Source organism: Dasypus novemcinctus, chromosome 3 (genome assembly GCF_030445035.2).
Source record: "Dasypus novemcinctus isolate mDasNov1 chromosome 3, mDasNov1.1.hap2, whole genome shotgun sequence".
Lineage (NCBI taxonomy): Eukaryota > Metazoa > Chordata > Mammalia > Cingulata > Dasypodidae > Dasypus > Dasypus novemcinctus.
This window is the reverse complement of record NC_080675.1, coordinates 136,944,721-136,970,001: the sequence shown is the minus strand read 5'-3', so window position 1 is coordinate 136,970,001 and position 25,281 is coordinate 136,944,721. Positions and strand designations below refer to the sequence as shown.

Here is a 25,281-nt window from a genome sequence, read left to right as displayed (position 1 = left end):
TATTCACCTGACCTCTTGCCAAAAAGCTACCACTTCTTCGAGCTTCGAGCATCTCGACAACTTATTGCAGGGAAAACCCTTCCACAACCAGCAGCATGCATCAAATCCCAAAGCCTGGCTTTTTATGCTACAGGAATAAGCAAACTTATTTCTCATTGGCAACAATGTGTTGATTGTAATGGTTCCAATTTTGATTAAAATGTGTTTGAGCCTAATTATAATGATTTAAAATTCATGGTCTAAACGATCTGCCACTACATTCTGAGGAGTCCATGGTTTTCACTTGACTGGCAAAGGGTCAGTAGTACAAAAAAGGTTAAGAACCTGTAGGTAGGTTGAGGGCCTCACTGCAGAATCACCTATGGACCTGGTTAAAGATGCAGGTTCTGTTTCAGTAGCTTCAAGTCAAGCCTGTTAAATAAGAACTGGGAAGTATTTCTAATGGAGGTGATTGTGAACTACTCTGTGGGAAATGCTGGCCTAGACAAAGGAAAACAAAACTCCAGTGAATGTAATCCCACCAGCCCATGATCTCCTCCAGGGAATGGGTTGTGTTTTATTCAATTTATTTCTCTCTAGTATAAAATCAGGCAGAGAAGAGTTCATGTGATAAATGTTTGCTGATGAAAGTATCTATTCAGAATGGATGTCCAGAAGTTCCAGAGTGCAGCCAGAGGACAATTTACATGGTAAAAGGAAAAACACATAGAGTAAGCATTCCTACTAACAACTGTCGATTCCTGAACCATGGGGAACGGTGCACCCACACCTGTGCACTGGCTCCTGCTCTGTGGAAGGATGTGGGTTGTGTACACTCTGCCTGGATCCCTCAACTGTTATTTACATTTTGTGACTTTTAGCCATTCATAGAAAAATGCAAATACAGCAGGCTTTTACTGAGAGGTATTCACTTGACACATAGTGCTGGGAAAAAGTTCAAACCACACATGTACAAACTAAGAATCTGCTGATGGCTTTTCCCTAATGAAGGTACTAGTTGCACTCTCTGAGTACTGAATTTATCTTCCCATCCTTGGTAACAATGTTCTTCACCCCATTCCCCTCCACTTGGAAAGGTTATTGGCCAGGTTATCACCAGCTCTTAGCAACTGTCTTTTTTGGATGGTCTTTCAGATTCTAGCTAAGGATGGATTTATCCTGACTTCGGCTTTTTGTTAGTTTTTTAAAAGTTCTAAGCACTTTGTGCCAGCACTTTTCCTGTTTGATTACCTTCTGCAGAACTCACCTATTAAAAAGTGAGACTCGCTCTTGGGAAAGGCTTCACATGGGGTTGGCTGCCTGTCTGCTTCCACCCTTGGGAGAATATTTGAGACCCTTATATACCTGAAAGGTCTCAACTTTCAGGAATGAGAGGTCCCACTGGAGAAGGAGAGGGGAAAGGAGAAGAGAAATGTGGAGGGCTTTCCTAATTTATATATTATTATTTTTTTGTCTTTCAAGGATTTTGAGAAAATCATCTAAGATTCAATCTAAGAAATGTTATCTCTGTGATTTACTCATTCGATAAACCTAGCTTGTCTCCTACCTATAGGAAGTAAATGGTTAGTATATGTAAAGCATGACTGACTCATAGTAAATGCTTAATAACTATTAGCAATTATTTTCTTTATTATTCCTATTATGTTCTATTATATTTTTGTGGTTTTAAAAATTCTTTTTTAAGCTTTGCACTAGGCTAGTCTGTTTCTCTGTCTGAACCTATTTTATTTTCACAATTCTGATAAGGGTTCTAGCTGCCATTTCTGATTACAACTTAAAATAAAAAAGATAAATGGGAGGATTGTGGGAAGATGACAGAGTAGGACGGTTGAAGATTCAGTCCCTCCATAAGAACCATTATTAAACAGGCAGGAACTGTCTGAATCAACTATTTTGAAACTCTGCAAACTAATAGAAATACCATGCAACATTCGAGGAAGAGCAAGGTAAGAGGCTGGTAAATACCAGTAAATTTCACTTTCCAGTGCAGTGGATATTGTTGTCCATTTATCACCTTATGGCAGGCAGCAACGAGGTCTTCAACCCCAGCTCTTGGTGGTATATAAAGATCTGGGGGTGTGTGGTCTGATTGCTGAACACTGCATTTGATCAGCTACTTCACATTGCTGTGGGTCCAGCTCTGAGGGCAGCCACTGTTGCCACCCACCTTGGAAATACTGGCAGAGGAGTCTGAAAGACAGTACCCTTCCTTGAAATTAAGGAAAACAGTTATAGGGCTGCATTTATTGGGCAACTGCCAAATCAAGAAAACTTAGCTTCAAAGAGCTATAGGAAAAGGTTCTGGCAATCTCTCCTCATGCCCTCCCAGGGCAGTGTGGAGCTGGGCAGTGCTCTCCATTTGTGGGCCCCTGGCCTTCTTCCAGCTGGGAAAGACTGACCCGGGAAATCCTCCCTGGCTTACTCCTCCTCCCTTGGGACAGTGAAAGTAGATTAGGAAACAACTCAGTTGGGTGGCCTGGGCAAAGGCTTTCCTGCTTTAAGTTCTGCTGTGGAGCACCCAGAGAGGGTAAAGGTCTTTTTTCTAAGGAGTGGAGGGGCATTCAAATTCCTGTCAACAGGGGAACTTAGCAAGCACAAACCCAGGACAAGAGGCAGACTCAGAAAAGACAGGGAGGACCTCGCACTTTGACCTTCTTGATAGGAAGGCTGAACACTGAAGGAGAGCAAAGCCAATCTGCAAAGACTGTGAAAAATATTTTTTCTTGCATTAGTGTGTTTGGTTTTGTTAGCTCCTGGTACCAAAGAAAATCTCTGTCATATCACTAATTGTATACAAACTCAAGAAACAGACAGCTCAGGGACTAATTACAGAGTTAACACTTTAAAATACTAAAATGTACAATGTAAATCAAAAGATTCCAAGACAAAGAAACAGGAAATGAGGGCCCATCCAAAGGAAGATGATAAAAATCCAGAAACATCAACTTGATGTGAAAATACCAAAGACTTCAAAAAGATGATCCCCAATATACTCAAGGAGGTGAAGGAAAATACACAGAATTAACTAAAGGATATCAGGAAAACAATGAATAAAAAATATGAGACTCCCAATAAATTGACAGAAATTTTTAAAAGGAACCAAACAGAACTACTGGAGTTGAAGACCACACTACAATAACTGGAATGAAAAAAAAATTCTCAGGAGGGTTTTATTAGCACATTGGGGCTAGCAGAAAAGAGAATCACAAAAAGTGAAAATAGCCTAAGGGACTTGTGGGACACCATCAAGCATACCAGTTAAGGCATTATCGGAGTATCAGAGAGGGGAAGGAGAGAAAGTAGTAGAAATATTCAAAGAAATAATGACAGAAAACTTCCCAAACTTGACAAAAGATGTGGATATGCATACACTAGAAGCACAACAAATACCAAACAGGAAAAAGTATGCCCAGACACATGGTGGTCAAACTGTTGAATATAAAAGACAAGGAGGGAGTTCTGAAAGCTACAAAAAAAAAGCAACATGCTATATACAAGGGAATCCCAATTAAGATTAACTGCTGATTTCTCAGAAACCATGGAGGCAAGAAAGCAGTGAGTTGAAATACTTAAAGTACTGAGGGAAAACAATTGCCAAGCAATAATTTTTTTAATCTGGTGAAACTGTCTTTCAAAAAATGAGGGAGAAATTAAGACATTAAAGACATTCCCAGATATCTCAAAAGCCAAGGGAGTTAGTTACTACTATACCTGCCCAATAAGCAACGCTATATGATTTCTATAGATTGAAAGGAAAGGACACTAGATAGTGGATTAAAGTGGCATAAAAAAATAAAGAGCTGATAAAGGAAACCATATGAGTAACTAAAATGCCATTATTATTGTACTGTATTTTTTGATATATAACTTCACTTACTTCTTACAGGTGTTAAAATGGAAATGCATAAAAAGTATGATTAATCTATTATTTTAAACATACAATGTACAAAAATATAACATAAAAATTACAAAAAAGATGGCGAGATGGAACAGTGTGCTATATGCTATTAAAGTTAAGTTGGAACCAAATAAAAATAATTTTTATATATTAGGTTATTAAATTTTAACACCAGGAAGAAAATACATGAAAAATATATCAAGAAAAATATGAGAAGGGGCTCAGAATACAAAAAGTCAAATGAATTCTTCGCAGAAGAAGGGTCAAAAGAGCTATAAGACTTTCAAAGATTAAATAGTAAAATGGCTGAAGAAAGTCCTGCTTTATCAGTAGTTACTCTAAATATAAAGTCAAAAGGATGGGAAACGGACTTTGGCCCAGTGGTTAGGGCGTCCGTCTACCATATGGGAGGTCCGCGGTTCAAGCCCCGGGCCTCCTTGACCCGTGTGGAGCTGGCCCATGCGCAGTGCTGATGCGCGCAAGGAGTGCCCTGCCACACAGGGGTGTCCCCCGCGTAGGGGAGCCCCATGCGCAAGGAGTGCACCCATAAGGAGAGCCGCCCAGGGCGAAGGAGGGAGCAGCCTGCCGAGGAATGGCGCCGCCCACACTTCCCATGCCGCTGACGACAACAGAAGCGGACAAAGAAACAAGACACAGCAAAAAGACACAAAAACAGACAACCGGGGGAGGGGAGGGGAATTAAATAAATAAAAAATAAATCTTAAAAAAAAAAAAGTCAAAAGGCAAAGAATTGGCGGGAAAGATAAAAAAAACAGGACCAAACTATATGCTATCTTTAAGAGACTCAACTTACATTCAAAGACATAAGAAGGTTGAAAGTGAAAGGATAGAAAAAATATATATACCATGCAAGTAGTAAGCAAAAGAGAGCTGGGGTAGGTATTGGATAAAATTGACTTTAAGTAAAAATGTTAGAGGGACAAAGAGGATTGTTATATATTTTGATAAAGGGGTCAATTCAACGAGAAAACATAACAAATACAAGTATATATGTACCTAACAGCAGAGCCCAAAATATATGACACAAATACTGACAGATTTATAGAGAGAAACAGACAGTTCTTCATTAATAGTAGTAGACTTTAATGTTTCACTTTCAATAATGGACAGAAGGTGTAGACAAAAGATCAATAAGGAAACAGGGACTTGAACAATACTCTATCATACAATGTGTCTTCTCTGACCACAATAGAATAAAGCCAGAAATCGGTAATAGAGAGAAAAATGGAAAATTCATAAATATGTGGAAATTAAACAAGTACTCTTAAACAACCAATGAGTTAAAGAAGTCACAAGGGAAATTAAGAAATATCTGGAGGTAAATGAAAATGAAAACACACATAGCGGAACTTATGTGACACAGCAAAGGCAGGGCTGAAATGGAAATTTATAGCTCTAAAAGAAGAAAAGTCTCAAATCAGAGACCTAACCTCAAAACTGGAAAATCTAAAAACAGAAGGGAAAATGAAACCCAAAGTAAGAAGGAAGGAAACAAAGATTAGAGTGTAGATAAATGAAATATAGAATAAAAAGCAATAGAGAGCATTGACAAAACCAAATGTTGGTTCTTTGGAAAGATCAATAAAATTGACAAACCTTAAGCTAGACAGACAACAGGAAAAAAGAGAGAGGACATAAATAACTAAAATCAGAAATGAAAAGGTAGATGTTACTACCGACCCCACAGAAATAAAAAGGCAAATACCGTGAAAAATTAGAGAAGTTAGATGAAATGGACAAATTCCTAGAAACACACAAACTACACTGACTCAAGAAGAAATAAAAGATCTCAACATAACTAATAAAGGATTGAATCAGTAGTCAAAATTCTCCCAACAAAGAAAAACCTAGAACCAGATGGCTTCACAGAGGAATTTTACCAAGCATTCCAGGAGTAATTAACACCAATTCTACTCAAACTCTTCAAAAAATTGAAAAGGAAGGAATACTTCCTAATTCCTTCTATAAGACCACTACCACTCTCAAACTAAAGACAGGTAAAGGTACCACAAGAAAAGAAAATTACAGACTAACAATCTCTTATGAAAATAGATGCAAAAACCATCAACAAAATATAAGCAAACCAAAGTCACCAGCACATTGCAAAGGTGGTTCGATATCAGAAAATTAATTAATATAATACACATGAACAGAATGAATAGGTTACCACATGGCCATCTCAACTGACAGAGAAGCAGCATTTGAAAATATCCAGTACCACTTCTTGATTAAAAACTGAAAACTAGGATTGGAAGGAAACTTCCTCAATATGATAAAGAACCCACTGCTAACTTCATACTCAATGGTGAAAAGACTGAAAGCTTACCCTCTAAGATCTAGAACAAGACAATGATCTAGAACTTGTCACCAATGTTATTCAATATGGGAAGTTCTAGCCAGAGCATTTAGGAAAAAGAAGATATAAAAGGCATACAAATTGGAATGGAAGAAGTAAAACAGTCCCTATTTGCAGATGATATGATCCTATTTAGAGAAAATCCTCAAAAATCTACAACAAAACTACTAGAGTTAATAAATAGATTCAGGAAAGTTGTGGGGTACAAGATCAATATCCAAAAATCAGTAGTGTTTCTATACACTATTAATGCACAAGCTGCAAAGAAATCAAGAAAAAAATTCCACTTACAATAGCAAATAAAATAATAAAATATAAAGAAATAAAATTAAACCAAGGGGGGAGTGGATGTAGTTCAAGTGATTGAACACCTGCTTCCCATGTATGAGGTCCTGGGTTTAATCCCCAGTACCTCCTAAAAAAAAAATTAAACCAAGGATGTAAAGGACTTGTACAAAGAAAACTATAAAACATTGTTAGAGTAATCAAAATAGACCCAAATAAGTGGAAGGATATTCTATGTTCATGAACTGGAATATTCAATATTGTAAAGATATCAATTCTACTCAAAATTCCTACAACTTTCTTTGCAGGAATGGAAAAGCCAATCATCAAATTTATATGGAAGGGTAAGAGACCCTGAAGAGACAAAGCCATCATGAAAAAGAGCAAAGTTGGAGGATTTATACTTCTCGATTTTAAAATTTATTACAAAGTCACAGTATTCAAACCAGCATGGCATAAGGACAAATGTGTAGACCAGTGGAATAGAATTGAGAGCTCAGAAATCAACCCTTATATTTATGACCAAGTGTGACAAATGTGACAAGTGTGACAAGTTCACTCACTGGGGAAAGATAGTCTCTTCAACAAATGGTACTGGGAAAACTGGATATCCATACGCAAAAGAATGAAAGGTGGACCCCTACTTCCCACCATATATAAAAATTAACTCAAAATGGATCACAGATCTAAATATAAGAACCAGAACTACCAAACTCCTAGAAGGAAACGTAGGGAAGCATCTTTAAGATCTTGTACTAGGCAATGGTTTCTTAGACTTTACATACAAAGCACAAGCAAAAAGAAAAAAATAGATAAAAGGGACCACACCAAAATTTAAAACTTTTAGGCATCAAAGGACTTTATCATGAAAAGAAAATGACAACCTACAGAATGGGAGAAAATATTTGGAAATCACATGTCCACTAAAGGCTTAATAGCCAGAATATATCAAGAAATTCTAAAACCCAAAAACAGAAACACCAACAACAGAATTGAAAAATAAGCAAAAGACATGAATAGACAGTTCTTCAAAGAAAATATACAAATGGCCAAAAAAGCACATGAAAAGATGCTCAACATCATTATTCACTGGAGTATGCAAATAAAAACCACAGTGAGATTGCATACCCACTAGAATGGCTCCTATTAAAAACAGAAAATGATAAGTGTTGGACAGGATGTGAAGAAAGAGGAACATTTACTCATTACTGGTGGGAATATAAAATGGTCCAGCTGCTGTGGAAGATAGTTTGGCAGTTTCTTGGAAACTAAACATAGAATTACCATATGACCTGGCAAATATTCTTGCTACTATATATATACCCAGAAGAACTGAAAGCAGGGACTTGACTAGTTAATTACTATTGTCTATTGTTGCTAGTCAATGACAACGATGCTCATAGTGGCATTATACATAATTGCCAAAAGATAGAAGCAACCCAAGTGTCCATCAACTGATGAATGAATAAATAACACATGGTATACACACACAATAGAATATCATTCAGCCATAAAAAGGAATGAAATTCTGATACATGTTACATCATGGATGAACCTTGAAGACATCATATGTTGAGTGAAATAAGCCACACCCAAAAGGAAAAATCTTGTTTGATCTCACTGCTATGAAATATTAGAATAAGCAAATTCATGGAGTCAGAAACTAGAATACAGTTTACCTGGGGTCGATGTGGGGGTAGGGAATGGGAAGTTTATGTTTAAATTGTAGGAGTTCTATTTGGGGTGATGGAAAAATTTTGGTAACTGCAGCACAACATTGTGAATGTAATTAACAGCATGGAGATATATATTTGAGTGGGTTAAAGGGGAAATTTTAGGTTGTATATATGTTACTAGAATAAAATTTTTAAAAAAACCCATGGAACTGTGAAACAAACAGGGAACCCAAGTGCAACCATGGACTACGGTTAATAGTATAATCGTAAAAATGTGCTTCCATTATTTGTACCAAAGGTAACACACCAATGCAAGGTGTTAATAGTAGGGTGGTATATAGGTTATGTTGTGTTTTCTGTATGGGTTTTCTGTAAACTACAACATCTCTCCAAAAAAAAATCCATAGGACCAATTTAACTTTAAAAAGCATATTGAAATGGTTAAATAACTAATAGCACAGAAAAAGATAAATGAAGGGTCAAATAACACAGGGCTCAGATTGGCCACGTTTCCAACTTTTCAACACCAGAGTAGGTGATGGGCAACCTGGGTTAGCCTCCACTCTGTACTTTCTGACCTGGGGATCTTCACCGTCCTTCTCCAGGTATCAATTTATCCATTTCCTGTTTGTAACTTTAAGTGCAGCTCAGGCCTCCTGGTTCTTTATACCTCAGCCATGCTACGGTGCCTGATTAAACCTCTTAGAAGACGTCCACTGAAACAAGCAGGAACTACTGTTTTTTCTTCCTTTCTCTACCCTGGCTTCTTCTCAAGGGGGCCCTGCCTCCTTCCAGCAGCACGGTACCAACCTCCCTGTCCCCAGCCCCTCTCCCTGCTGGCCCTGGGCGCGTGCTGGGCACTTCAAGAGGTTTCCTTCCAAGGCCCTTCTCCTCGCCTTTTCTTTGTGAATTGTGCCCCTGCACCCTGCCGGCCCCGTCCCTCCCCAAACTTGAAGGTGAAGAAGGAGAGTTGAAGGACCCAGAGGAGATGGCCAAAGGGTTGATGCCCTGGTGTTTGCCCACAGGCCCCAAAAACCTCCTTTGAGAGACTGCCTTGATGGCAGCTGACCGACAGAAGGAACACTTTTCTTACAAATGGCTACACAGCGCAAAGAACAACCTGCGGCACCATCTTTTCATTTAGGAACCACGCTTTGCTCTGATTACTCAAAGTCTTGTAGAATGCTTGCTATTTGAAATGGGCCATATCACATCAGAAACTGAAAGAAAAATCTCTGGATAAAATCTATTTTTAAAAAATAAGTGTGAATACTTTACATGTAATTGAAATGTCCTTGGTATTCTCTCAATATAGCAGGGAGCCACATTTCTCCTTTTTCTATACTGTTTGGCTGCTACCAGTTTGAGAGGGGCCTTGAGGGAGACCTCAGCCTGTAGGCTAAGACCCAAATAGTTCAAGAGCCAGATCAGCTTCCCTTTTGGAGGACCACGGGTGGGTTGGCTTTAGGACCTAATAAAAGTGAAACTGCTCTGCACAATTGGAACTGCCAAGAGCCCAGCCCTGGACAGATGCTGCTCTAGTCTCAGGGAAGACGCCAGGGAGACCTTAAATGGACAAAGTGGGTGGCAAAGAGAGAAAGCATGAATGGTTATGTCTACAATCTGGGAGGGACAACCTTTTGCATCCAGATGTGGAAGAAATGCAAGTTCACACAGCAGTCATGGGAAAAAGGTCTAACCTTGTATGATTAACATCTTGGGAGTGGTTTTCCCATACTTTGTTTTTTCCTAAGAAATGAAAAGTAATACCACTGAGATTAACTTTTAATCATACTTCTGCTTGATAGAAAATCCCTAAAGATTTTGTCATGTTCTCAAAAAAAAGGCATTTGAACGTCTATACAGGAAGCATGGACAAGGAAAAACAGAATTCTTTCAAGGACTGAATCAGGTAAATCTTCTGCACCTTAAGCCTCTTCAGTACGAATCCTCTGTGTGTCTGAGCACCTGCTCTACACTGGCGGGGAGTCACGTGGGGACGTGTGTTGGCCGAGTTCCCTGCTCTTCACTCCCTATACATCTTCCAGGCTGATATCAACTAGAGGCAGATGTGCTCCAAGCCTGCAAATCAACCGTGTAGAAAATGCTTTTTTTGCTCCTTCTCCTCCCTGAACAGATGATTGCCTTTCCCTATTTGCCACATTAAGCAACACATAAAGTATGCTGGTCAACAAAAAACTTATCAACCGAAACAAGAAAGCCACATCAATTTAAAGAGATGGGCTTTACCTTAAGGTCCTCTCACAATGATGCTTTGCTTTCTCCATAATAACTTTTGTCTCTCTTTTCTTGTGGCCCTGTGTATTTCGGTCTAACAACTTTAACTGGATTAAAAACCAGAAACGACATTCACTAGCTGCGTGAAGGTGGGATTAATTTTGGCAGCACCTTGAAAACCGTCTGAGAGGGCCCCCGGTGACACATACAGACCACTTCTCAGTGGAAAAGGACCCCGGGGACATGCTCACTGTATAACTCAGGAAGCTGAGGCGCCAACTCTTCCTTTCCTTCTCTTGTGTCATCGCTCTGTGCTGCTGCCGCCGGGACCCTGTCCCTGGGCCCTCCCCTGCCGGCAGGTAGGAGATGCTCCTGCACGTGCCCGGGGCGGCCTTCACGGCCAGCCTGTTTACACACTGGCTCACCTCCTGTGTCTGCCATGTGGGGTGATGCTAGTACATAACATACATGCTCAGGAGTGCTCTTTAACAGTTTTTCTCCTCCGAAAACCTAGCTGTCAGCAAAGTCATTCTTTCCAAAAAAGCAGTGCTCACAAGGCCTTTTGTTGAGAGGGCTCAAAATGAACTCACACATACTTCACAGGCTATGCTACAAGAGGTCAAGACCGACTGAAGAAAACTGTTATATATCAGGAAAAAAAAGGTCTCTGCCATTATCCCAAACTTCCTGCTGTAGCCAATGAGGCTATGGAATGACTCCGTGACTGTTGGCTTATTCTAAGTATTACCACTAACAAGTTAACTCATAAGAGGAACTTCAACAGAGTGGAGTACACATTACATGATCTTTATTAGATGTATTTAGTCCTAACCAAAGTTTATATAAAGCCCAGGGACCTGCCATCCACATGGCTGGTGGTTTATACATACAATTTTGTTTATGCATTTTGTTACTAGGAGTGGAAAAGTAAGTTACAGATGAAAATGATTTATGCTCCTTCAATTTTAGCTGAAACCCTGATTATGAAAATTACTAATGACTAAATAGAAGATCAAGATAAAAATGAACCAAAATGAAAGCAAAACATAAATCTAGCTGTGTTTGGAGGCTATAATCCTGACCTTTTTCTCATGTCACAAGCACGGATTGGAAGCTTCTACTCTCCTCTACCTCCAAGCATATTCCTTAGGGAGTCATCACTGCATAAGACTAGGCTGTACATAATATCTCAAGCCCTATGAAACATCAATAATTATTATTTGCTTCTATAATAAGCAAAGACTCTAGTGAATATTGATACAGGTCTAAATGCTACAATAAGAAATTGAATCTATAACATCATGAAATGTAATGAGCACTCTACACTCTGTCTTCTAAATCTACTTGTGATTTTAACATATTCTTCCCTGTTGCCTTATAAACTACATTAGGAACCCCCGGAGACAGGGCAAGACACTGTAGGAATATGTTTGATATATAGTTGGATTAAATAACAACCTAATATATCAAACATATCACACAGAGGCCTGCAGAAAAGGCATCCAGGTTTGACTGAGCTTGAGACTAGACATGGAACTGAAGGCCACAGCTGCAGGGGTGACCACCCACTGCAGCGACTCCTTTACCTGTCTTTGGAGGCACAGGTCTGTCTGCAAGGGTGGAAACACACCGTTTGAGATATTGTCAGTACATGCACCAGAGCTCACAGACATTCTCATTTTGTCATTATACCATCTTCCCAAGAAAAGGTGAATTCTACAGTGCAAATCTTTTTATTCATTGGAAGATTGCAGGCAAAGGAGACATTCAAATTTTAAGGGCCTGAGGTGGGATTATTCCAGGAATCCTCTTCATAAACCATGGACCCTTCCACTTTTTAAACAGACAACCTAAGAATGGGGTGAGAACAATTTAAACAAAAACATTGTCCCCCCCAAACTACCCCTCACAGCAGTGCAAATGCTCCCCAGTAATGAAAGGAAGGCCTATTCACTTTACACTGGGGGTAGGGGTGGGATAGGGCTCTAACAATAAGCACGTGATAGCAACTGTTTATTTACAGTATTCTGAGGATGTTTCATTTTTGTTTTTTTTTTTTTTTTAAGGTCATGGCATAGGGTGAAGAGAAGTAATTAGACTCAAAAGACTGGCTGGCCACTGTTTCATACTGGGAATTTTTTTTAAACATGGGAAACAAATCCCCTTCTAGAGACAAGAACCTTTTATTTCATGTAGATATTATGGCAAAGTGAATGGCACTCCCGGACAGGCATAAAACCTGTGGCTTGGGTTAATGGTTTCTTAAAAAAAAAATTTTTTTTTTTAGATAATATAATACATGTGGCAGGAGCCTCTGGTCATTGGGTAGAAAAAGGCTTTAGCCCTTCCTAAAAATACTCTAGAAGGACCAAACATCCTTCCTAGTACAAATATGGGCCTGACCTGAAGAAGGTACCCCCAAGTGAAAGGACAGCTTGGCAGATTATGTTAACTCTGCTCTTCACCGAAGGATCCTTGGGCTTTCCTGTAAAACCCCCACTGTGAATACGAAGTCCAGACGATCCTAGGGGGCTGCTCACCGGCTGCTTCAACAGTCATCACTCATTTTTAAAGTGCTGTTATTCTTAAAACATTTGCTTTATATAATTTTACAACATAGATCTGCCCATTACCCCAACTCTACCATCATTCTTGTGTATTCCTCATCTGTCTCCTTCACACACAAGTTATAGAGTTAGAATCATAATGAACATATACTTCCACATCTTGGGTTTTTTTTAAAACTCTACATTAGACCATAAGCATCCTCTTTATGCAACATGGTTCTTTCCACCATTATTTTTAATGGCTGCACAGCATTCCTTCAAGAAGACAGCAAGGTTGCATCTAACTTCTCACTATTACAAACAAGGCTGCAAGGAACAACCCTTTCACACGTACAGAACTTTCTTCCTCAGGACAGATTCCCAGAGGAGGGATTAATGACTCAGGGGGACATGGGCAAACCATAAACTGCCCTCTGGGGCTGCGCCAGCCTTCACTGACACTGGGTGTGACTGAAGCTGCCCCCAGAGTCCACTGAGCATCTCCCAAGTCAGTCATGGCGATGTGACTGGCGAGGCGCCTCTAATTCCACATCTGTAAAGTGTGGAGCAGAACAGTACCTGCCTCAGGGACTTGCTGTAAGGACCAGGTGAGTTAACTCGTGGAAAGGACCTCGAATTCTGCCTGGCACATACACGGCATTCAGATGTGAGCTATGGTTTTGTTTGTTTGTTCTGTCCATTTCATTTTCAAATTTGTGTTAGGGTCACCAGTTCAGGGGTCTCTGGAGTTATTTTTATTTCAGGAATTTTCCAAGGAGTAGACAAAAGTCCCCAACAACATGCTTTCTGTGATGATGATGATGGTAACAATGGTGATATAGTTAATGGTTTACTGAGTATGCCAGGCACTGTGTTCTTATGTTATCTCAATGCATGTGTCATGATGATGGGGGAGAGTGTTACTGTGGGGGGAGTGGTGGGGTGGGGTCAGTGGGGGTGAATGGTGACCTCATATTTTTTTAATGTAATATCTTTTAAAAAATGAATAAATTGAGTAGAATTTGGAAAAAAAAATACATAAATAAATAAATATTATAACAATCCTGTAGGGTAGGAGCCCTAATAACTTTGTTTTTCAGATCAAGAGTCATGAGGTTAATAAATAGCTGCACAGAAGGAAACCAAGATCCAGAGACAGACAACAGTTCAGAAGGACCCTGCAAAAGGACAAAAGGAAAAGGGTTGGAATATGGTAAAGTACTAGATTAAATTAGCACCAGGTTAATTCTCCCAGGAGAATGAAAGTGTCAACTGACATAGCTTAGGCATTAGCATACAGACTCTTTCCCAAGAGAGGCCATTTCTGATAAAGCACATAAAGAAAAGGAAAAACAAATTAAATACCAAACCTCTATATTTTCGTGAGTGGTTGCTTTTTATGTTTAAGGTATACCTTTCTTTCATGATTAACTTAATTTATACAGCAGAAACAAAGTCAACCAGAAATGGACTTTCCCCTCTACCCACACTTCTCTGAAGCTTGTAAGAGAAACTGGGACAACTTCAGATAACCCAGGACCCTCTGACTAGAAGGGCCAGCAGAGAGAACCATGGTGAACCCTGAAGTCAGAAGCCAAACTTATAAATTACATCTTTTTTTTTCTCTTCCATGGAAGTATTTTATTTGCATGTATGTTTTATATCCCTAGAAAAAGAAAAAAGAACCCCAGGATTTTTCCTCCTGTGTGTTTTTGCCTTGCTTCCTTGTGGTCCATGACACCAGCTGAGGTCATCAATACAATGAAACCAAACTGATGGAATGGGAGGAGATTATTCTCCCATTTTTCTAGATCTTTGAGTTGCACATCAAATCTGGGACTTATCATACCACACTTGTTTAGCCTCCCTGTGAGGTTCACAACATTTTTCCCAGCTCTGTGATCATCAATGATTTCAAGTTCGCCAATGTAACCACGCTTCATCATCACAGTTAGAAACCTGGCAATGACTTTGGAGCACAGCCTGATAAGAACCTGGAGTTTGCCTCTCTTCTCGGCATTGTTGATGCTCTTGAGAGCATCAGCCAGGACGTTCATGTGCACCATTGCGACGGCACAGAAAGAGGGTCGACAGAGCGTAAATTATCTTAATGAGAAATTAATTTTTAAAATGTCTGTCAATATTAGAGCAGCTATTAAGAATTGGGTGTACGAATTTCATGGTTCTAAGACTGTTTCCAAACTTCATCAACTCATTACGTATATTTTTGTCTGTTTTATACACAGCATTGCGCCAGGTACTGCTTTTCAGTGCTTTGGTGTATCTCAATGCTCAGACTCCTCCCTTTAGTCTTATAAGAAAGGTGTGATTTGAAGTATACCTATCCGGACAGGGGGAGTCAACGTCTTTTTGAAGGGAGGAGCCAGATTATCTTTCCTATGATATTTCGGTTCTTGAGTGAGGTTTACACTTGCTTGGATGGGATGAGGGGCCCCTGGTTACATCATCTTCAAGCTGAAGACAGTTGGGAGGGTGGTGTGTGCCATGTGTGTGTGCAAAGGACTAGAAGCTGAAACGGGCTGGGCTTTGCTCCTCAGCAGCACCAGCTTAGAGACCTTTTGTTTAATCATTGCCTTCCCAACTGCCCAACCTAAAAGTATCTCTTTCCTTTAAACGGAGGTTTCTCTCAACATATAGTCATGATATGAAGTTCTAGACATTATCTAGATGACAAATATAAATGAAAAACAAACAAACAAAAAACAACACACTAGCTGCCCACAGTCTCCATTACATAATGGAAAAGTCTGTTAATGGGTGTACTTTGGAGATTCACATTACCCTGAATTGATTTTAAGAAAAGAAGAGACCCAGCATTGCTGTATCTTTGTAAAAAGCATAACGGAACCCAGGATATTAGAGGCTGACAGCTTCACTTTGAGTAAGAGGAGCTTTCTAAGGGAAGCATCGAATACCTGCTTTATCTAGTGGAATTAAATCCAGATTGTAAATGCCAATTCTTGCTCTGGATATCCAAAAGTATTTCTCTGGGTGGTTATCGTGAAAGAATGCCCAGTTGTCTCTTTTTCCATACCCTGTGTATAGGTGGGGGGCAGGCAGAGCAATCTTTCTGCTTGTCAGTCTAACCACCTGGAGGGCAGGAGACAAGCTCACTGCGGCACACCTAACCCATTTCATTGCCACCCACAAGTAGACCTATTCACATCAAACACCACAAACGGACACTCACTTTTGGTTTTGCTCTTGGCTTCAGTTGCTCTAACTTCTTAGCAGCAGCCTCAATGGACGCTGCAGCCCCCAGTAATTCTGTTTCTGCAATTACAGTTGGGTCTTCTGGATCCACCCACTCAGTTCCTAAAATAAGACCACAAGAGAGTCATTCTTGATAGCTGCAGTGCTCAGGGCACTGGTGTCATGAAGAACAGTATCTGGCTTTGCATGTAGGGAGGCTCCCTGAACCTACTACTGGTGCTGTCCTGAGGATCCTCTGCCTAGTTCTCACAAACACCATCTGGATGCAGGGGGCCGAGGGTGGGGCTGTACGAGCCTGGTGTTCTCAATCAGTTGTCTGTACAGTCATCCACAGGAGCCATCATCAGGGACAGCTTTTAAAGTCAAGAGCTCCTGATCCAAGGTCAGCTTGCGTCTTACTATGACTTCCAACTTAAAGCCCATGAATGTCAGTAAGCATCCTCAGGAGACTCTAGAATATACCGACTGGAGATATTTGCCATTCTTTTCACCTGAGTAATAGCCATTCACTTCAATTCAAAGAGAAAACCTTTCCCTGATGAACCAACTGCTTCTACATAGCCAGGAAGGGGTGGACAAACAACATATTCAGACAGCTCTGTTTTCTAAACTGAAGGTATTATTTGAATGGGAATATTTTCGTGAATGAAAGTACAGAAAAAAATGGTGAGATCCTAATAAAGAGAAGTGAGCAATCCTAGACTGATTATACCAATTAAGTATAAGTACTTAATAAAGACTGGAGAGCAGCTTTGTTTCAGGAGAACATTACTTTCTAAATCAAGCCCCATCTCTATGACTGTACTCCTGACTGCATTTGCCTAGAAAGGGCCCAGGCTGCCTGTGCTTTCTGTCTGCTCAGTTCACTGAACCCGCCCTGCCTTGGGGTGGGGTAAACAGGGCTGCCCAGTACAAGAACACCCAAGAGGATCAACCTACCTTTCATGGCCTCGGCAGCCTGGATGAGCTCTGTCACCGCTCCAGCGACTCGCTTGGAGAAAGCAGCCAACTGATGCTTGAGTTCTGGGGTTGGTTTCTGAAGAATCTGCGGGTATAGAACAAGTCAGATGCATGAGGAGGTTGATAATCATTGTGACAGAGAGCACACTCTTGCTGGTGGATGCAGCTGGTTAGCCTGGTTTTAGGTGGCTTCTCTGTCTCAGAGTGACTTCAGAGTCATTTCAGACTCACCAGGCTTGTTTCCTTATGTGTAAAAGGGAAAGTTGGGCCAATAAGGGATGGCTCTTAAGTCCTTTCTGACAAAGTTCACAAAGGTCGTAAAGCAGATGAACTCCCAACAGTGCATAAAACAAATACATGCATACGAAAATTACCCAAAGTATAAGTACATTTTGAGTGAGGACAAAAATCCCAGGCTATAGGACAGTTGGTGCTTGTAACAAAACAAACATAGGTCTAGAGGAAATGTGCGATTCTGGTGGGGTCTTGGGGATAAAATCCCAAGCAAGCAACAACTGATAGAGACGCTGATGCTGAAAGTACAATCCATTTCCAGTGTTTTGACCACAAGTATTCTGGGAGAAGTCTTGAGGATTTGCCCTCTATTGAACTAATACCAAAGGCTTTAAAAATGTGTTTTTGCTTATTATCCTTACATAGTATTAAAAAGGTACTGAGGGAAGCGGACTTGGCCCAGCGGTTAGGGCATCCGCCTACCACATGGGAGGTCCGCGGGTCAAACCCCGGGCCTCCTTGACCCTTCTGCTGCTGGCCCACATACAGTGCTGATGCGTGCAAGGAGTGCCGTACCACACAGGAGTGTCCCCCGCGTAGGGGAGCCCCACACGCAAGGAGTGCGCCCCGTAAGGAGAGCCGCCCAGCGCGAAAGAAAGTGTAGCCTGCCTAGGAATGGCGCCGCACACATGGAGAGCTGACACAAGATGACGCAACAAAAAGAAACATAGATTCCCGTGCCGCTGACAACAACAGAAGTGGACAAAGAAGAACACGCAGCAGATAGACACAGAGAACAGACAACTGGGGTGGGGTGGGGGGGGGGGAAGGGGAGAGAAATAAATCTTTAAAATAAAAAAAAAGTATTGAAATATCCTACCCCTCAATCCAACTTAAAGGCCATCCTCACCTGATTTCCTCTCAAATTCATCAAAGAATGGAACTAAGAAATGGGATGGCTTTGAATAGATTTACATCTCCTATTCCTTCCTAAATTTGAAATTCTTCTTCTGACACCCTTTTCTGCATTCTCTCCCATGTTTTACAGTGGTGATTTCCACATTTAGAAGTGTGAAAGTGAGAAGGAAAGCACAATGGCTGCCTGGCTATGCAGTTCTGGAGCCTCTGGGTAGGGGTCAAAGTATGGGCTTTGGAATTGGACAAACCTGTGTTCAAACCTGGCCTGGCCCATTACTGGTTTGTTATGCTGGGCAAACCACGGAACCCCTCAAAACCTGTTTCCTTATCTGTGAAACTGGTATACCAGGGCTGATGTGAAGCTCAAATGGAATAACACGTGGAAGTATGTTACACAATGCCTGCAACAGAGGAGGCATTCATCAAATGCTGATTGCCTCCTTGGTGTCCCACTACCTCTTTCATCTGGCCAGGTATGTCAGTCTCTCTCAGGAATGAGGAAAAGATGGCTTTTAGAATCCTGGTCTAACCCCTCCTTACCAAGACAGTAAGGGAAGCTAAGTTAAAAAACATCTGGGAGTGGAGGAGTTAATGGGTTATACTGTGGCCAGCCCCAGACACACACACTGAAGAGAAGAGGTTGATTTCAGAGCTCCTCTTCACATCTCTCTCTCCCCGTCCTTCCTCCTCTTGCATCTTTTAAATTTCTTTTATATTTGCTATTTTCCTATTATTTCAGCTGGTCTGTTATTCTTTCACCCTAGTCCCCACATACAGCGCTGTGCGGATACTAAGAACTCAGTACAAACCTATAATGTGACGGTGTCCTAGACCTGTTCCTAAAGAATGCTAGAACCAAGGAAAGGTGAGGGGGGAGGAGGGGAGAGTACATTATACTGTGTAACATAGCCAGTAGGCAGGTAGTTTTGTTAAGTGTAGGTTCTGGAATCAAAATACCTGTGTAGCCTCAGTCTCCTCATCTATTAAATGGGGATAATAACAGTCCTTACCTCATAGAGCAAGGGTTCTTAACTTTTTTTGTTCCACGGACCCCTTTGTCAGTCAGCTGAAAACCATGGACCCCTTACTAAGTCCACACTACACAGTATATTATTTAATGAATACATCACAACTGTACCAACACGTCCCTAAAAAAATAATGTTTTTTTGAATTTCAATTCAAGCTCATGGACCTCTTGTTAAGAACCCCTGTCTTGGAGTTGTGGTGAGAATATATAAAATTAATGTGTATCAAGGCCTCTGGTGGAAATAGTTTGGTATATGGCCTGGGCATCAGGATTTTTAAAAGTTCTCCAGGTGATTATCATATGCAGCTAGAGTAGCGAGCCACTGCTCTAGAGCAAATGTGACATTTGTCACTACTTAATTATAAAATGTTGTACTATATTTGTCTGATACAGTATATACTATAAAGCAGGGGCTCTAAACCAGGCTCTAAACCTCTGTCTGGAAATATTTGAGGAGGTCCATGAGCTTGAATTGGTAAGAATCGACTTATAATCTTTATTTTCTCTGACCTCTGATGTTGAGTGTCATACAACTATCTGCTGCTACATTCTGTCCATGGGGTCCATGGTTTTCACCTGACTGGCTAAGGGGTCTATGGGACAAAAAAGGTTAAGAATCCCTGCTATAAAGGTACCAGGTAGATAATGGTGATGGCTTCAGGGTCTGAAAAGCTAAGCAATCTGTAGCAATCATGAAATGTTTTCTCTACACAGGCCAACACAACACAAATAAACACAGAGATAAGAGTGTAGTGGGGAGACTCATACTTAATGGTGAAAGACTGCATCCTTCCCCCTAAGATCAAGAACAAGGTAAGGATGTCTGCCCTCACACTTCTGCTCACCATTGTACCAGAATGCCTACAAGAAAAAGAAATAAATAGCACACAGGTGGGAAAGGGAGAAGACTGTCTTGGTTCACAGACAAAATGATCGTCAACACAGAAAATTCTAAGAAGCAACCAAAATAAGTTACTAAAACTTATAAGTGAATTTAGCAAAGTCACAGGATACAAGGTGAATATACGAATATCAAATAGTTTCCTATATACTGCAATGAATAGTTGGAAACTGAAATTTAAAAAAAAAGCAATACCATTATAATAGCATCAAATATTATAAAATACATAGCGTTAAATCTGAGTAGATGTGTAAGACTTGTACAATGAAAACTACATTTTTTGAGAAATACTAAATTAGACCTAAATAAATAATTATACCACATTCATGAATTGGAAGACTGACATTGCTAAGATGTCAGTTCTTCCCAAATTGATCTGTAGGTTCAACACAAATCCGAATCAAAATCCCAGATTTTTTGGGCGGCAAATGACATGATGATCCTGAAATGGACATTTTAGTTAATGCGATGGACACAGAATAGCCAAAGCAAGTTTGAAAAAGAAAAACAAATTTGGAAGTCTTTACCTGATTTTAAGACTTATTATGGTATAATAATCAAGACAGTGTGGTATTGGTATAAAGACATAAATATAGATGAAAAGAAAAGAGAGAGTCCAGAAATAGAGCCACACAAGTGGAAGCCAGTTTTATTTCAATGGCCAAAGGATAATTTCCCCCAAAATGGGTACTTAACAATTGGATAGTTATATGCAAGAAAATGAATCTTGACACTTTCTTCACTCTACATGCATAAATAACTCAACATGGATCATAAACCTAACTTTAAACTAAATTTAGAACTAAAACTATATAAAAGAAAACGGAAAAAATCTTAATGATTTTGGATATGATGAAGATTTCTTAAATAGTACACAAAAAGCAGAACTATAAAAGAAAAAAATCTATAAATTGTACTTCATTAAAAGTAAAACCTTTGGTCTTCAAAAGACACTGTTGGAGTGGATGTGGCTCAAGCACAGTTGGGCACCCACCTTCCACATGGGAGGTCCTAGGTTTGGTTCCCTGTGCTTCCTAAAGAAGACGAGCAGACAATTAGCAGAGACAACGAGCAGACACAGCAAGCAGACAGATGAGGGAGCCATGGGGGGGCGGGGATTAATTAAAAAATAAATTAACAACAAAAAAATAAAAAGATATTCACACAATGGAATACTATTGGGCAATGAAAAGGAATGCATGGACATTGCTACAACACGAATGAACTTGAAACATTAGGCTAAGCGAAAGAAATCAGTCACAAAAACACAAATTGTATGATTCCATTTATATGAAAAGTCTAGATAGAACAGAAAAATCTAGGGAGACAGAAAATATATTAGTAACTGTCTAGGATTAGAGGTAGTTGGTGGGAGAAGGCACTACTAATGGGCACTAGAGTTTTCTTTTTGGAGGGGGAAGGTAATGAAAATGTTCTAAAATTAGGGTGATAGTTGGCCAACACTATAAATATACAAAAAACCATTTAATTGTACACTTTAAATGGGTAAATTTTGTGGTACATATCTCAATAAGGCTATTTAAAAGAAGAGGATTAAACTAGTATGCAAATGAAAGAATAAAAGGAAGCAGGGATAGAATCCTAAAAACAATTTGATGACCTTTACAATAGGAAACATTTAGTTCACTTTAAATGCTTAATACCAGTTTATCCTAAGTATTTAATATCTGGTTTTACTTCCTGTACAGCCAAGCTCTACCTGCACATAATTTTTTCCTTTGTTTTCTCAACTCTTAGCAGTGTTCTCATTTTTTTCCTTTTTTAAAATAATAAACACTGCATCCCATCAAAAGACACTGTTATGAAAATGAAAAGGCAAGTCACAGCATGGTAAAAACTTTTTGCAGAACATATAACCAACAGAGAACTTTTATCTAGAAAATTAAAAAAACTCAGTAATAAGATAAACAACCTAATAAAAATGGCAAAAGATCCAAACAGACACTTCATTGAAGAATACATATGGATGGCAAACCACTTTTTAGATGAGATAAAAGTGCCTGGGAAGAACTTTTTAGGAGTAATGTTTGCAAAATTTGGGAAACGGACTTTGGCCCAGTGGTTAGGGCGTCCGTCTACCATATGGGAGGTCGGCGGTTCAAACCCCGGGCCTCCTTGACCCGTGTGGAGCTGGCCATGCGCAGTGCTGATGCGCGCAAGGAGTGCCGCGCCACGCAAGGGTGTCCCCCGCGTGGGGGAGTCCCCACGCGCAAGGAGTGCGCCCGTGAGGAAAGCCGCCCAGCGTGAAAAGAAAGTGCAGCCTGCCCAGGAATGGCGCCACCCACACTTCTGTGCCGCTGACGACAACAGAAACGGACAAAGAAACAAAGCAGACAAAGAAACAAGATGCAGCAAATAGACACCAAGAACAGACAACCAGGGGAGGGGGGGAAATTAAATAAATAAATAAATCTTTAAAAAAAAAAAATGTTTGCATAATTTGTTGAGCTGCCTTTTTCTGTTATTTTATTTTTTTGAATTGAAATAAAGTTATGAAAAATACCATATGACTCAGACATTCCACTTTTAGGTATTAACCTAAGAGAAATGAACACACATATTCTACACGAAGACCTGTATATGCATGTTCTTACCAGGTTTATTAATAAGAATAAAAAACTAGAAACAACCCATATGTCCACCAACAGGTAAATGGATAAACAAATTATGGTATATCTCTACAATGGAATACTACTCAGCAATAGAAGAGGAAAAATTATTAACACATTCAACATGGATGTTGTTCAAAATACCGAGGCTAAGTGAAAGAAGCCAAACAAAAAGGAGTATATGCCATATGATTCCATTTACATGAAATTCTAGAAAATGCAAACTAATCTACAATATTTGGGGGTAATGGATATAGCCATTATTTTGGTTGTAGTGATGGTTTCACAGATGTATTCATATGTCAATACTCAAATTGTATACTTTAAAATACGTGCTGTTTATTGTATATTAGTTATACCTCAATAAAGCTGGAAAAAAAAGACTTAAGGGTGTGGTGGAGACAGATGAATCATTAAAGTTGGGTGACTAAAAACTTATGTCTTTAAGAGAAGAGCCCTTGATGGAGAGAGAAAGTACCACTTCTGGGTATTACTACATCCCCATTAGAAAGGGAACTGCCCTATGGTGAAGAACCCTAGCTTTGGGTAAGACAGGGGAAAGTTCTATTTTTATTCTGCCATTAAGTCAAAATGATTTCTAATAGCAGGCAACAGACAGAACCAAATCAAACTTCTGCCAGTGGAAATGAGGGTAATTATAGCCCTGCCAAAGATCTTACACTGTGGTTTTGCATAAATATCGAACTGTGATTGCAGCAGAGGCAAAGTGGTTGCTTTTCAAGCAGCAATCCAAATCCCGAATGATGAACTGGCAAGCAACAAATGTGTGAGGCCAACGCCACTCAATTGGTCATCTCTGAAGCTTCACACACAGCTGCTTCTAGGGCAGCAGGGAGATGGCGCTACTAAATTGGATTCAGTTGTTGAGAGTTAACTGGCGTCTCCAAAAAAAAACTCCTAGGAAGAGTTTTCCATTTGGAGTCTCCAAGAGCCAAAAGGTTTCATTTGGGCTCCTGGGTCAGTGAACCCTCTTAATAAATTAACAAGTACTTTGTGTGTATATGCTGATGTATCTTTGATGAGGATGGGGGAAGGCAGGAAATGGCCCAAGATCCAAAAAAGGTTTCTAAGAATGCTAAATCCATGATTTGCCTCCAGACATGGGGGTGCGGAGAGAGCGGGAGGGAGGAAGGGAGGGAGGGAGGGAGGGAGAATGGGATTGATATGGGATATAAAACTAATCATTGACATATTTCTCTAAAACATAAGGATCTGAAGCAAACAGGACAAAATGGTAATTACAATGTTAAATATAAATAGTGGGCACATAGGCATTGGTATTATCTTCTGTATTTTTAAACCTTTTCCAAAATAAAACTAAGATATACAAACCAACCAAAAAAGTTAGGAATCCTTGGCTCTAAGTCAGTTTAATTGATCATGATTATACCAGCATAAGCTCACCCACATATTCATGTGCTTAAATTTTTAAAAAGCTGCTATCAAATAGCCCTGAATCTCCTTGTACCACCTGAAAGTGACTTCAATTTATTTCTGTAAATTGTTTAATTCTTTGTCCAAACCTTAATTTCTAGAATTTTCTCTTTTTGTAAAAAAAAAAAAAAAAAAAAAAAAAAAAATGGACAATTGTCTGGCCTTTCTTCAGCTTTCAAGAATCTTACCAGTTCTCTTTGAGTTGTTAAAAAATAAAGGACCAATCTTTCAAGAGTTCCAGGAGGAGTCCCATGAATCTCCTGTTACAGTTCTGATTTAGGTTTACTTTCTTTTCAGAGGTATCAGGGTTATATAATCACATACAGTCTTTCTGTTAAGACCAAAGAATGAGGTAGGGGGTAGTGGTCTAGGGAGTCTAAACTTCTAGTTTTCAATTGCTTTTTTATCTACCCCTCTCCCAAATATAACCTAATCATAATATTTTATTTTAGCCTAAAGATAATTTCAATGAAAATCTGATATCTATAAATTAACAATTTGGCTTTTACTTTCTGATTCTATATCTTAAAATTCCCTCAGAAAAAGTTTCCACATTGTGCACCCTCATTTTCCTCATTTCTTACTGGGTGTCTACGTGGTATTTGGCCTCCTAAGGGTGGAACAATTTTCCTTAGTTGTTAAGACTCATTTTAGCCCAGATCCATCTGAAGTATGCTATAGGAACTTGAAATGTTAGAGGAGTTAGGGCTAATAATGTGAAAAGAGAACTTAATTTTACCAGCAGGTCCATGCAAATTACAAATGCCTGCAATGACAGATAATTATCAGAGCCACACTATAGTTTTCAGTTAGTAACTTGTATTCCTCATCTCTTGGAAACTGAGGCCTATTTTCTTCCTATACTTTTTTTAGTTAGAAAATACCCTTCAAAGAGTGTGTT

At 39.7% G+C, this 25,281-nt stretch overlaps 1 protein-coding gene across 11 annotated transcripts in view; it reads right to left on the bottom strand.

Annotated features, from left to right (window-relative positions):
- Positions 1 to 25,281, bottom strand: part of TLN2 (talin 2) — a 476,435-nt gene that overhangs the window by 11,929 nt on the left and 439,225 nt on the right. For all 11 annotated transcript variants that reach the window (XM_058294297.2, XM_058294301.2, XM_058294305.1 and 8 more), the window contains 2 exons: positions 17,194 to 17,299; positions 16,232 to 16,356 (listed from right to left, as the gene is read on the bottom strand). In XM_058294297.2, coding sequence (XP_058150280.1) covers positions 16,232 to 16,356; positions 17,194 to 17,299 — 231 coding nt within the window. The remainder of the gene's footprint in view (positions 1 to 16,231; positions 16,357 to 17,193; positions 17,300 to 25,281) is intronic.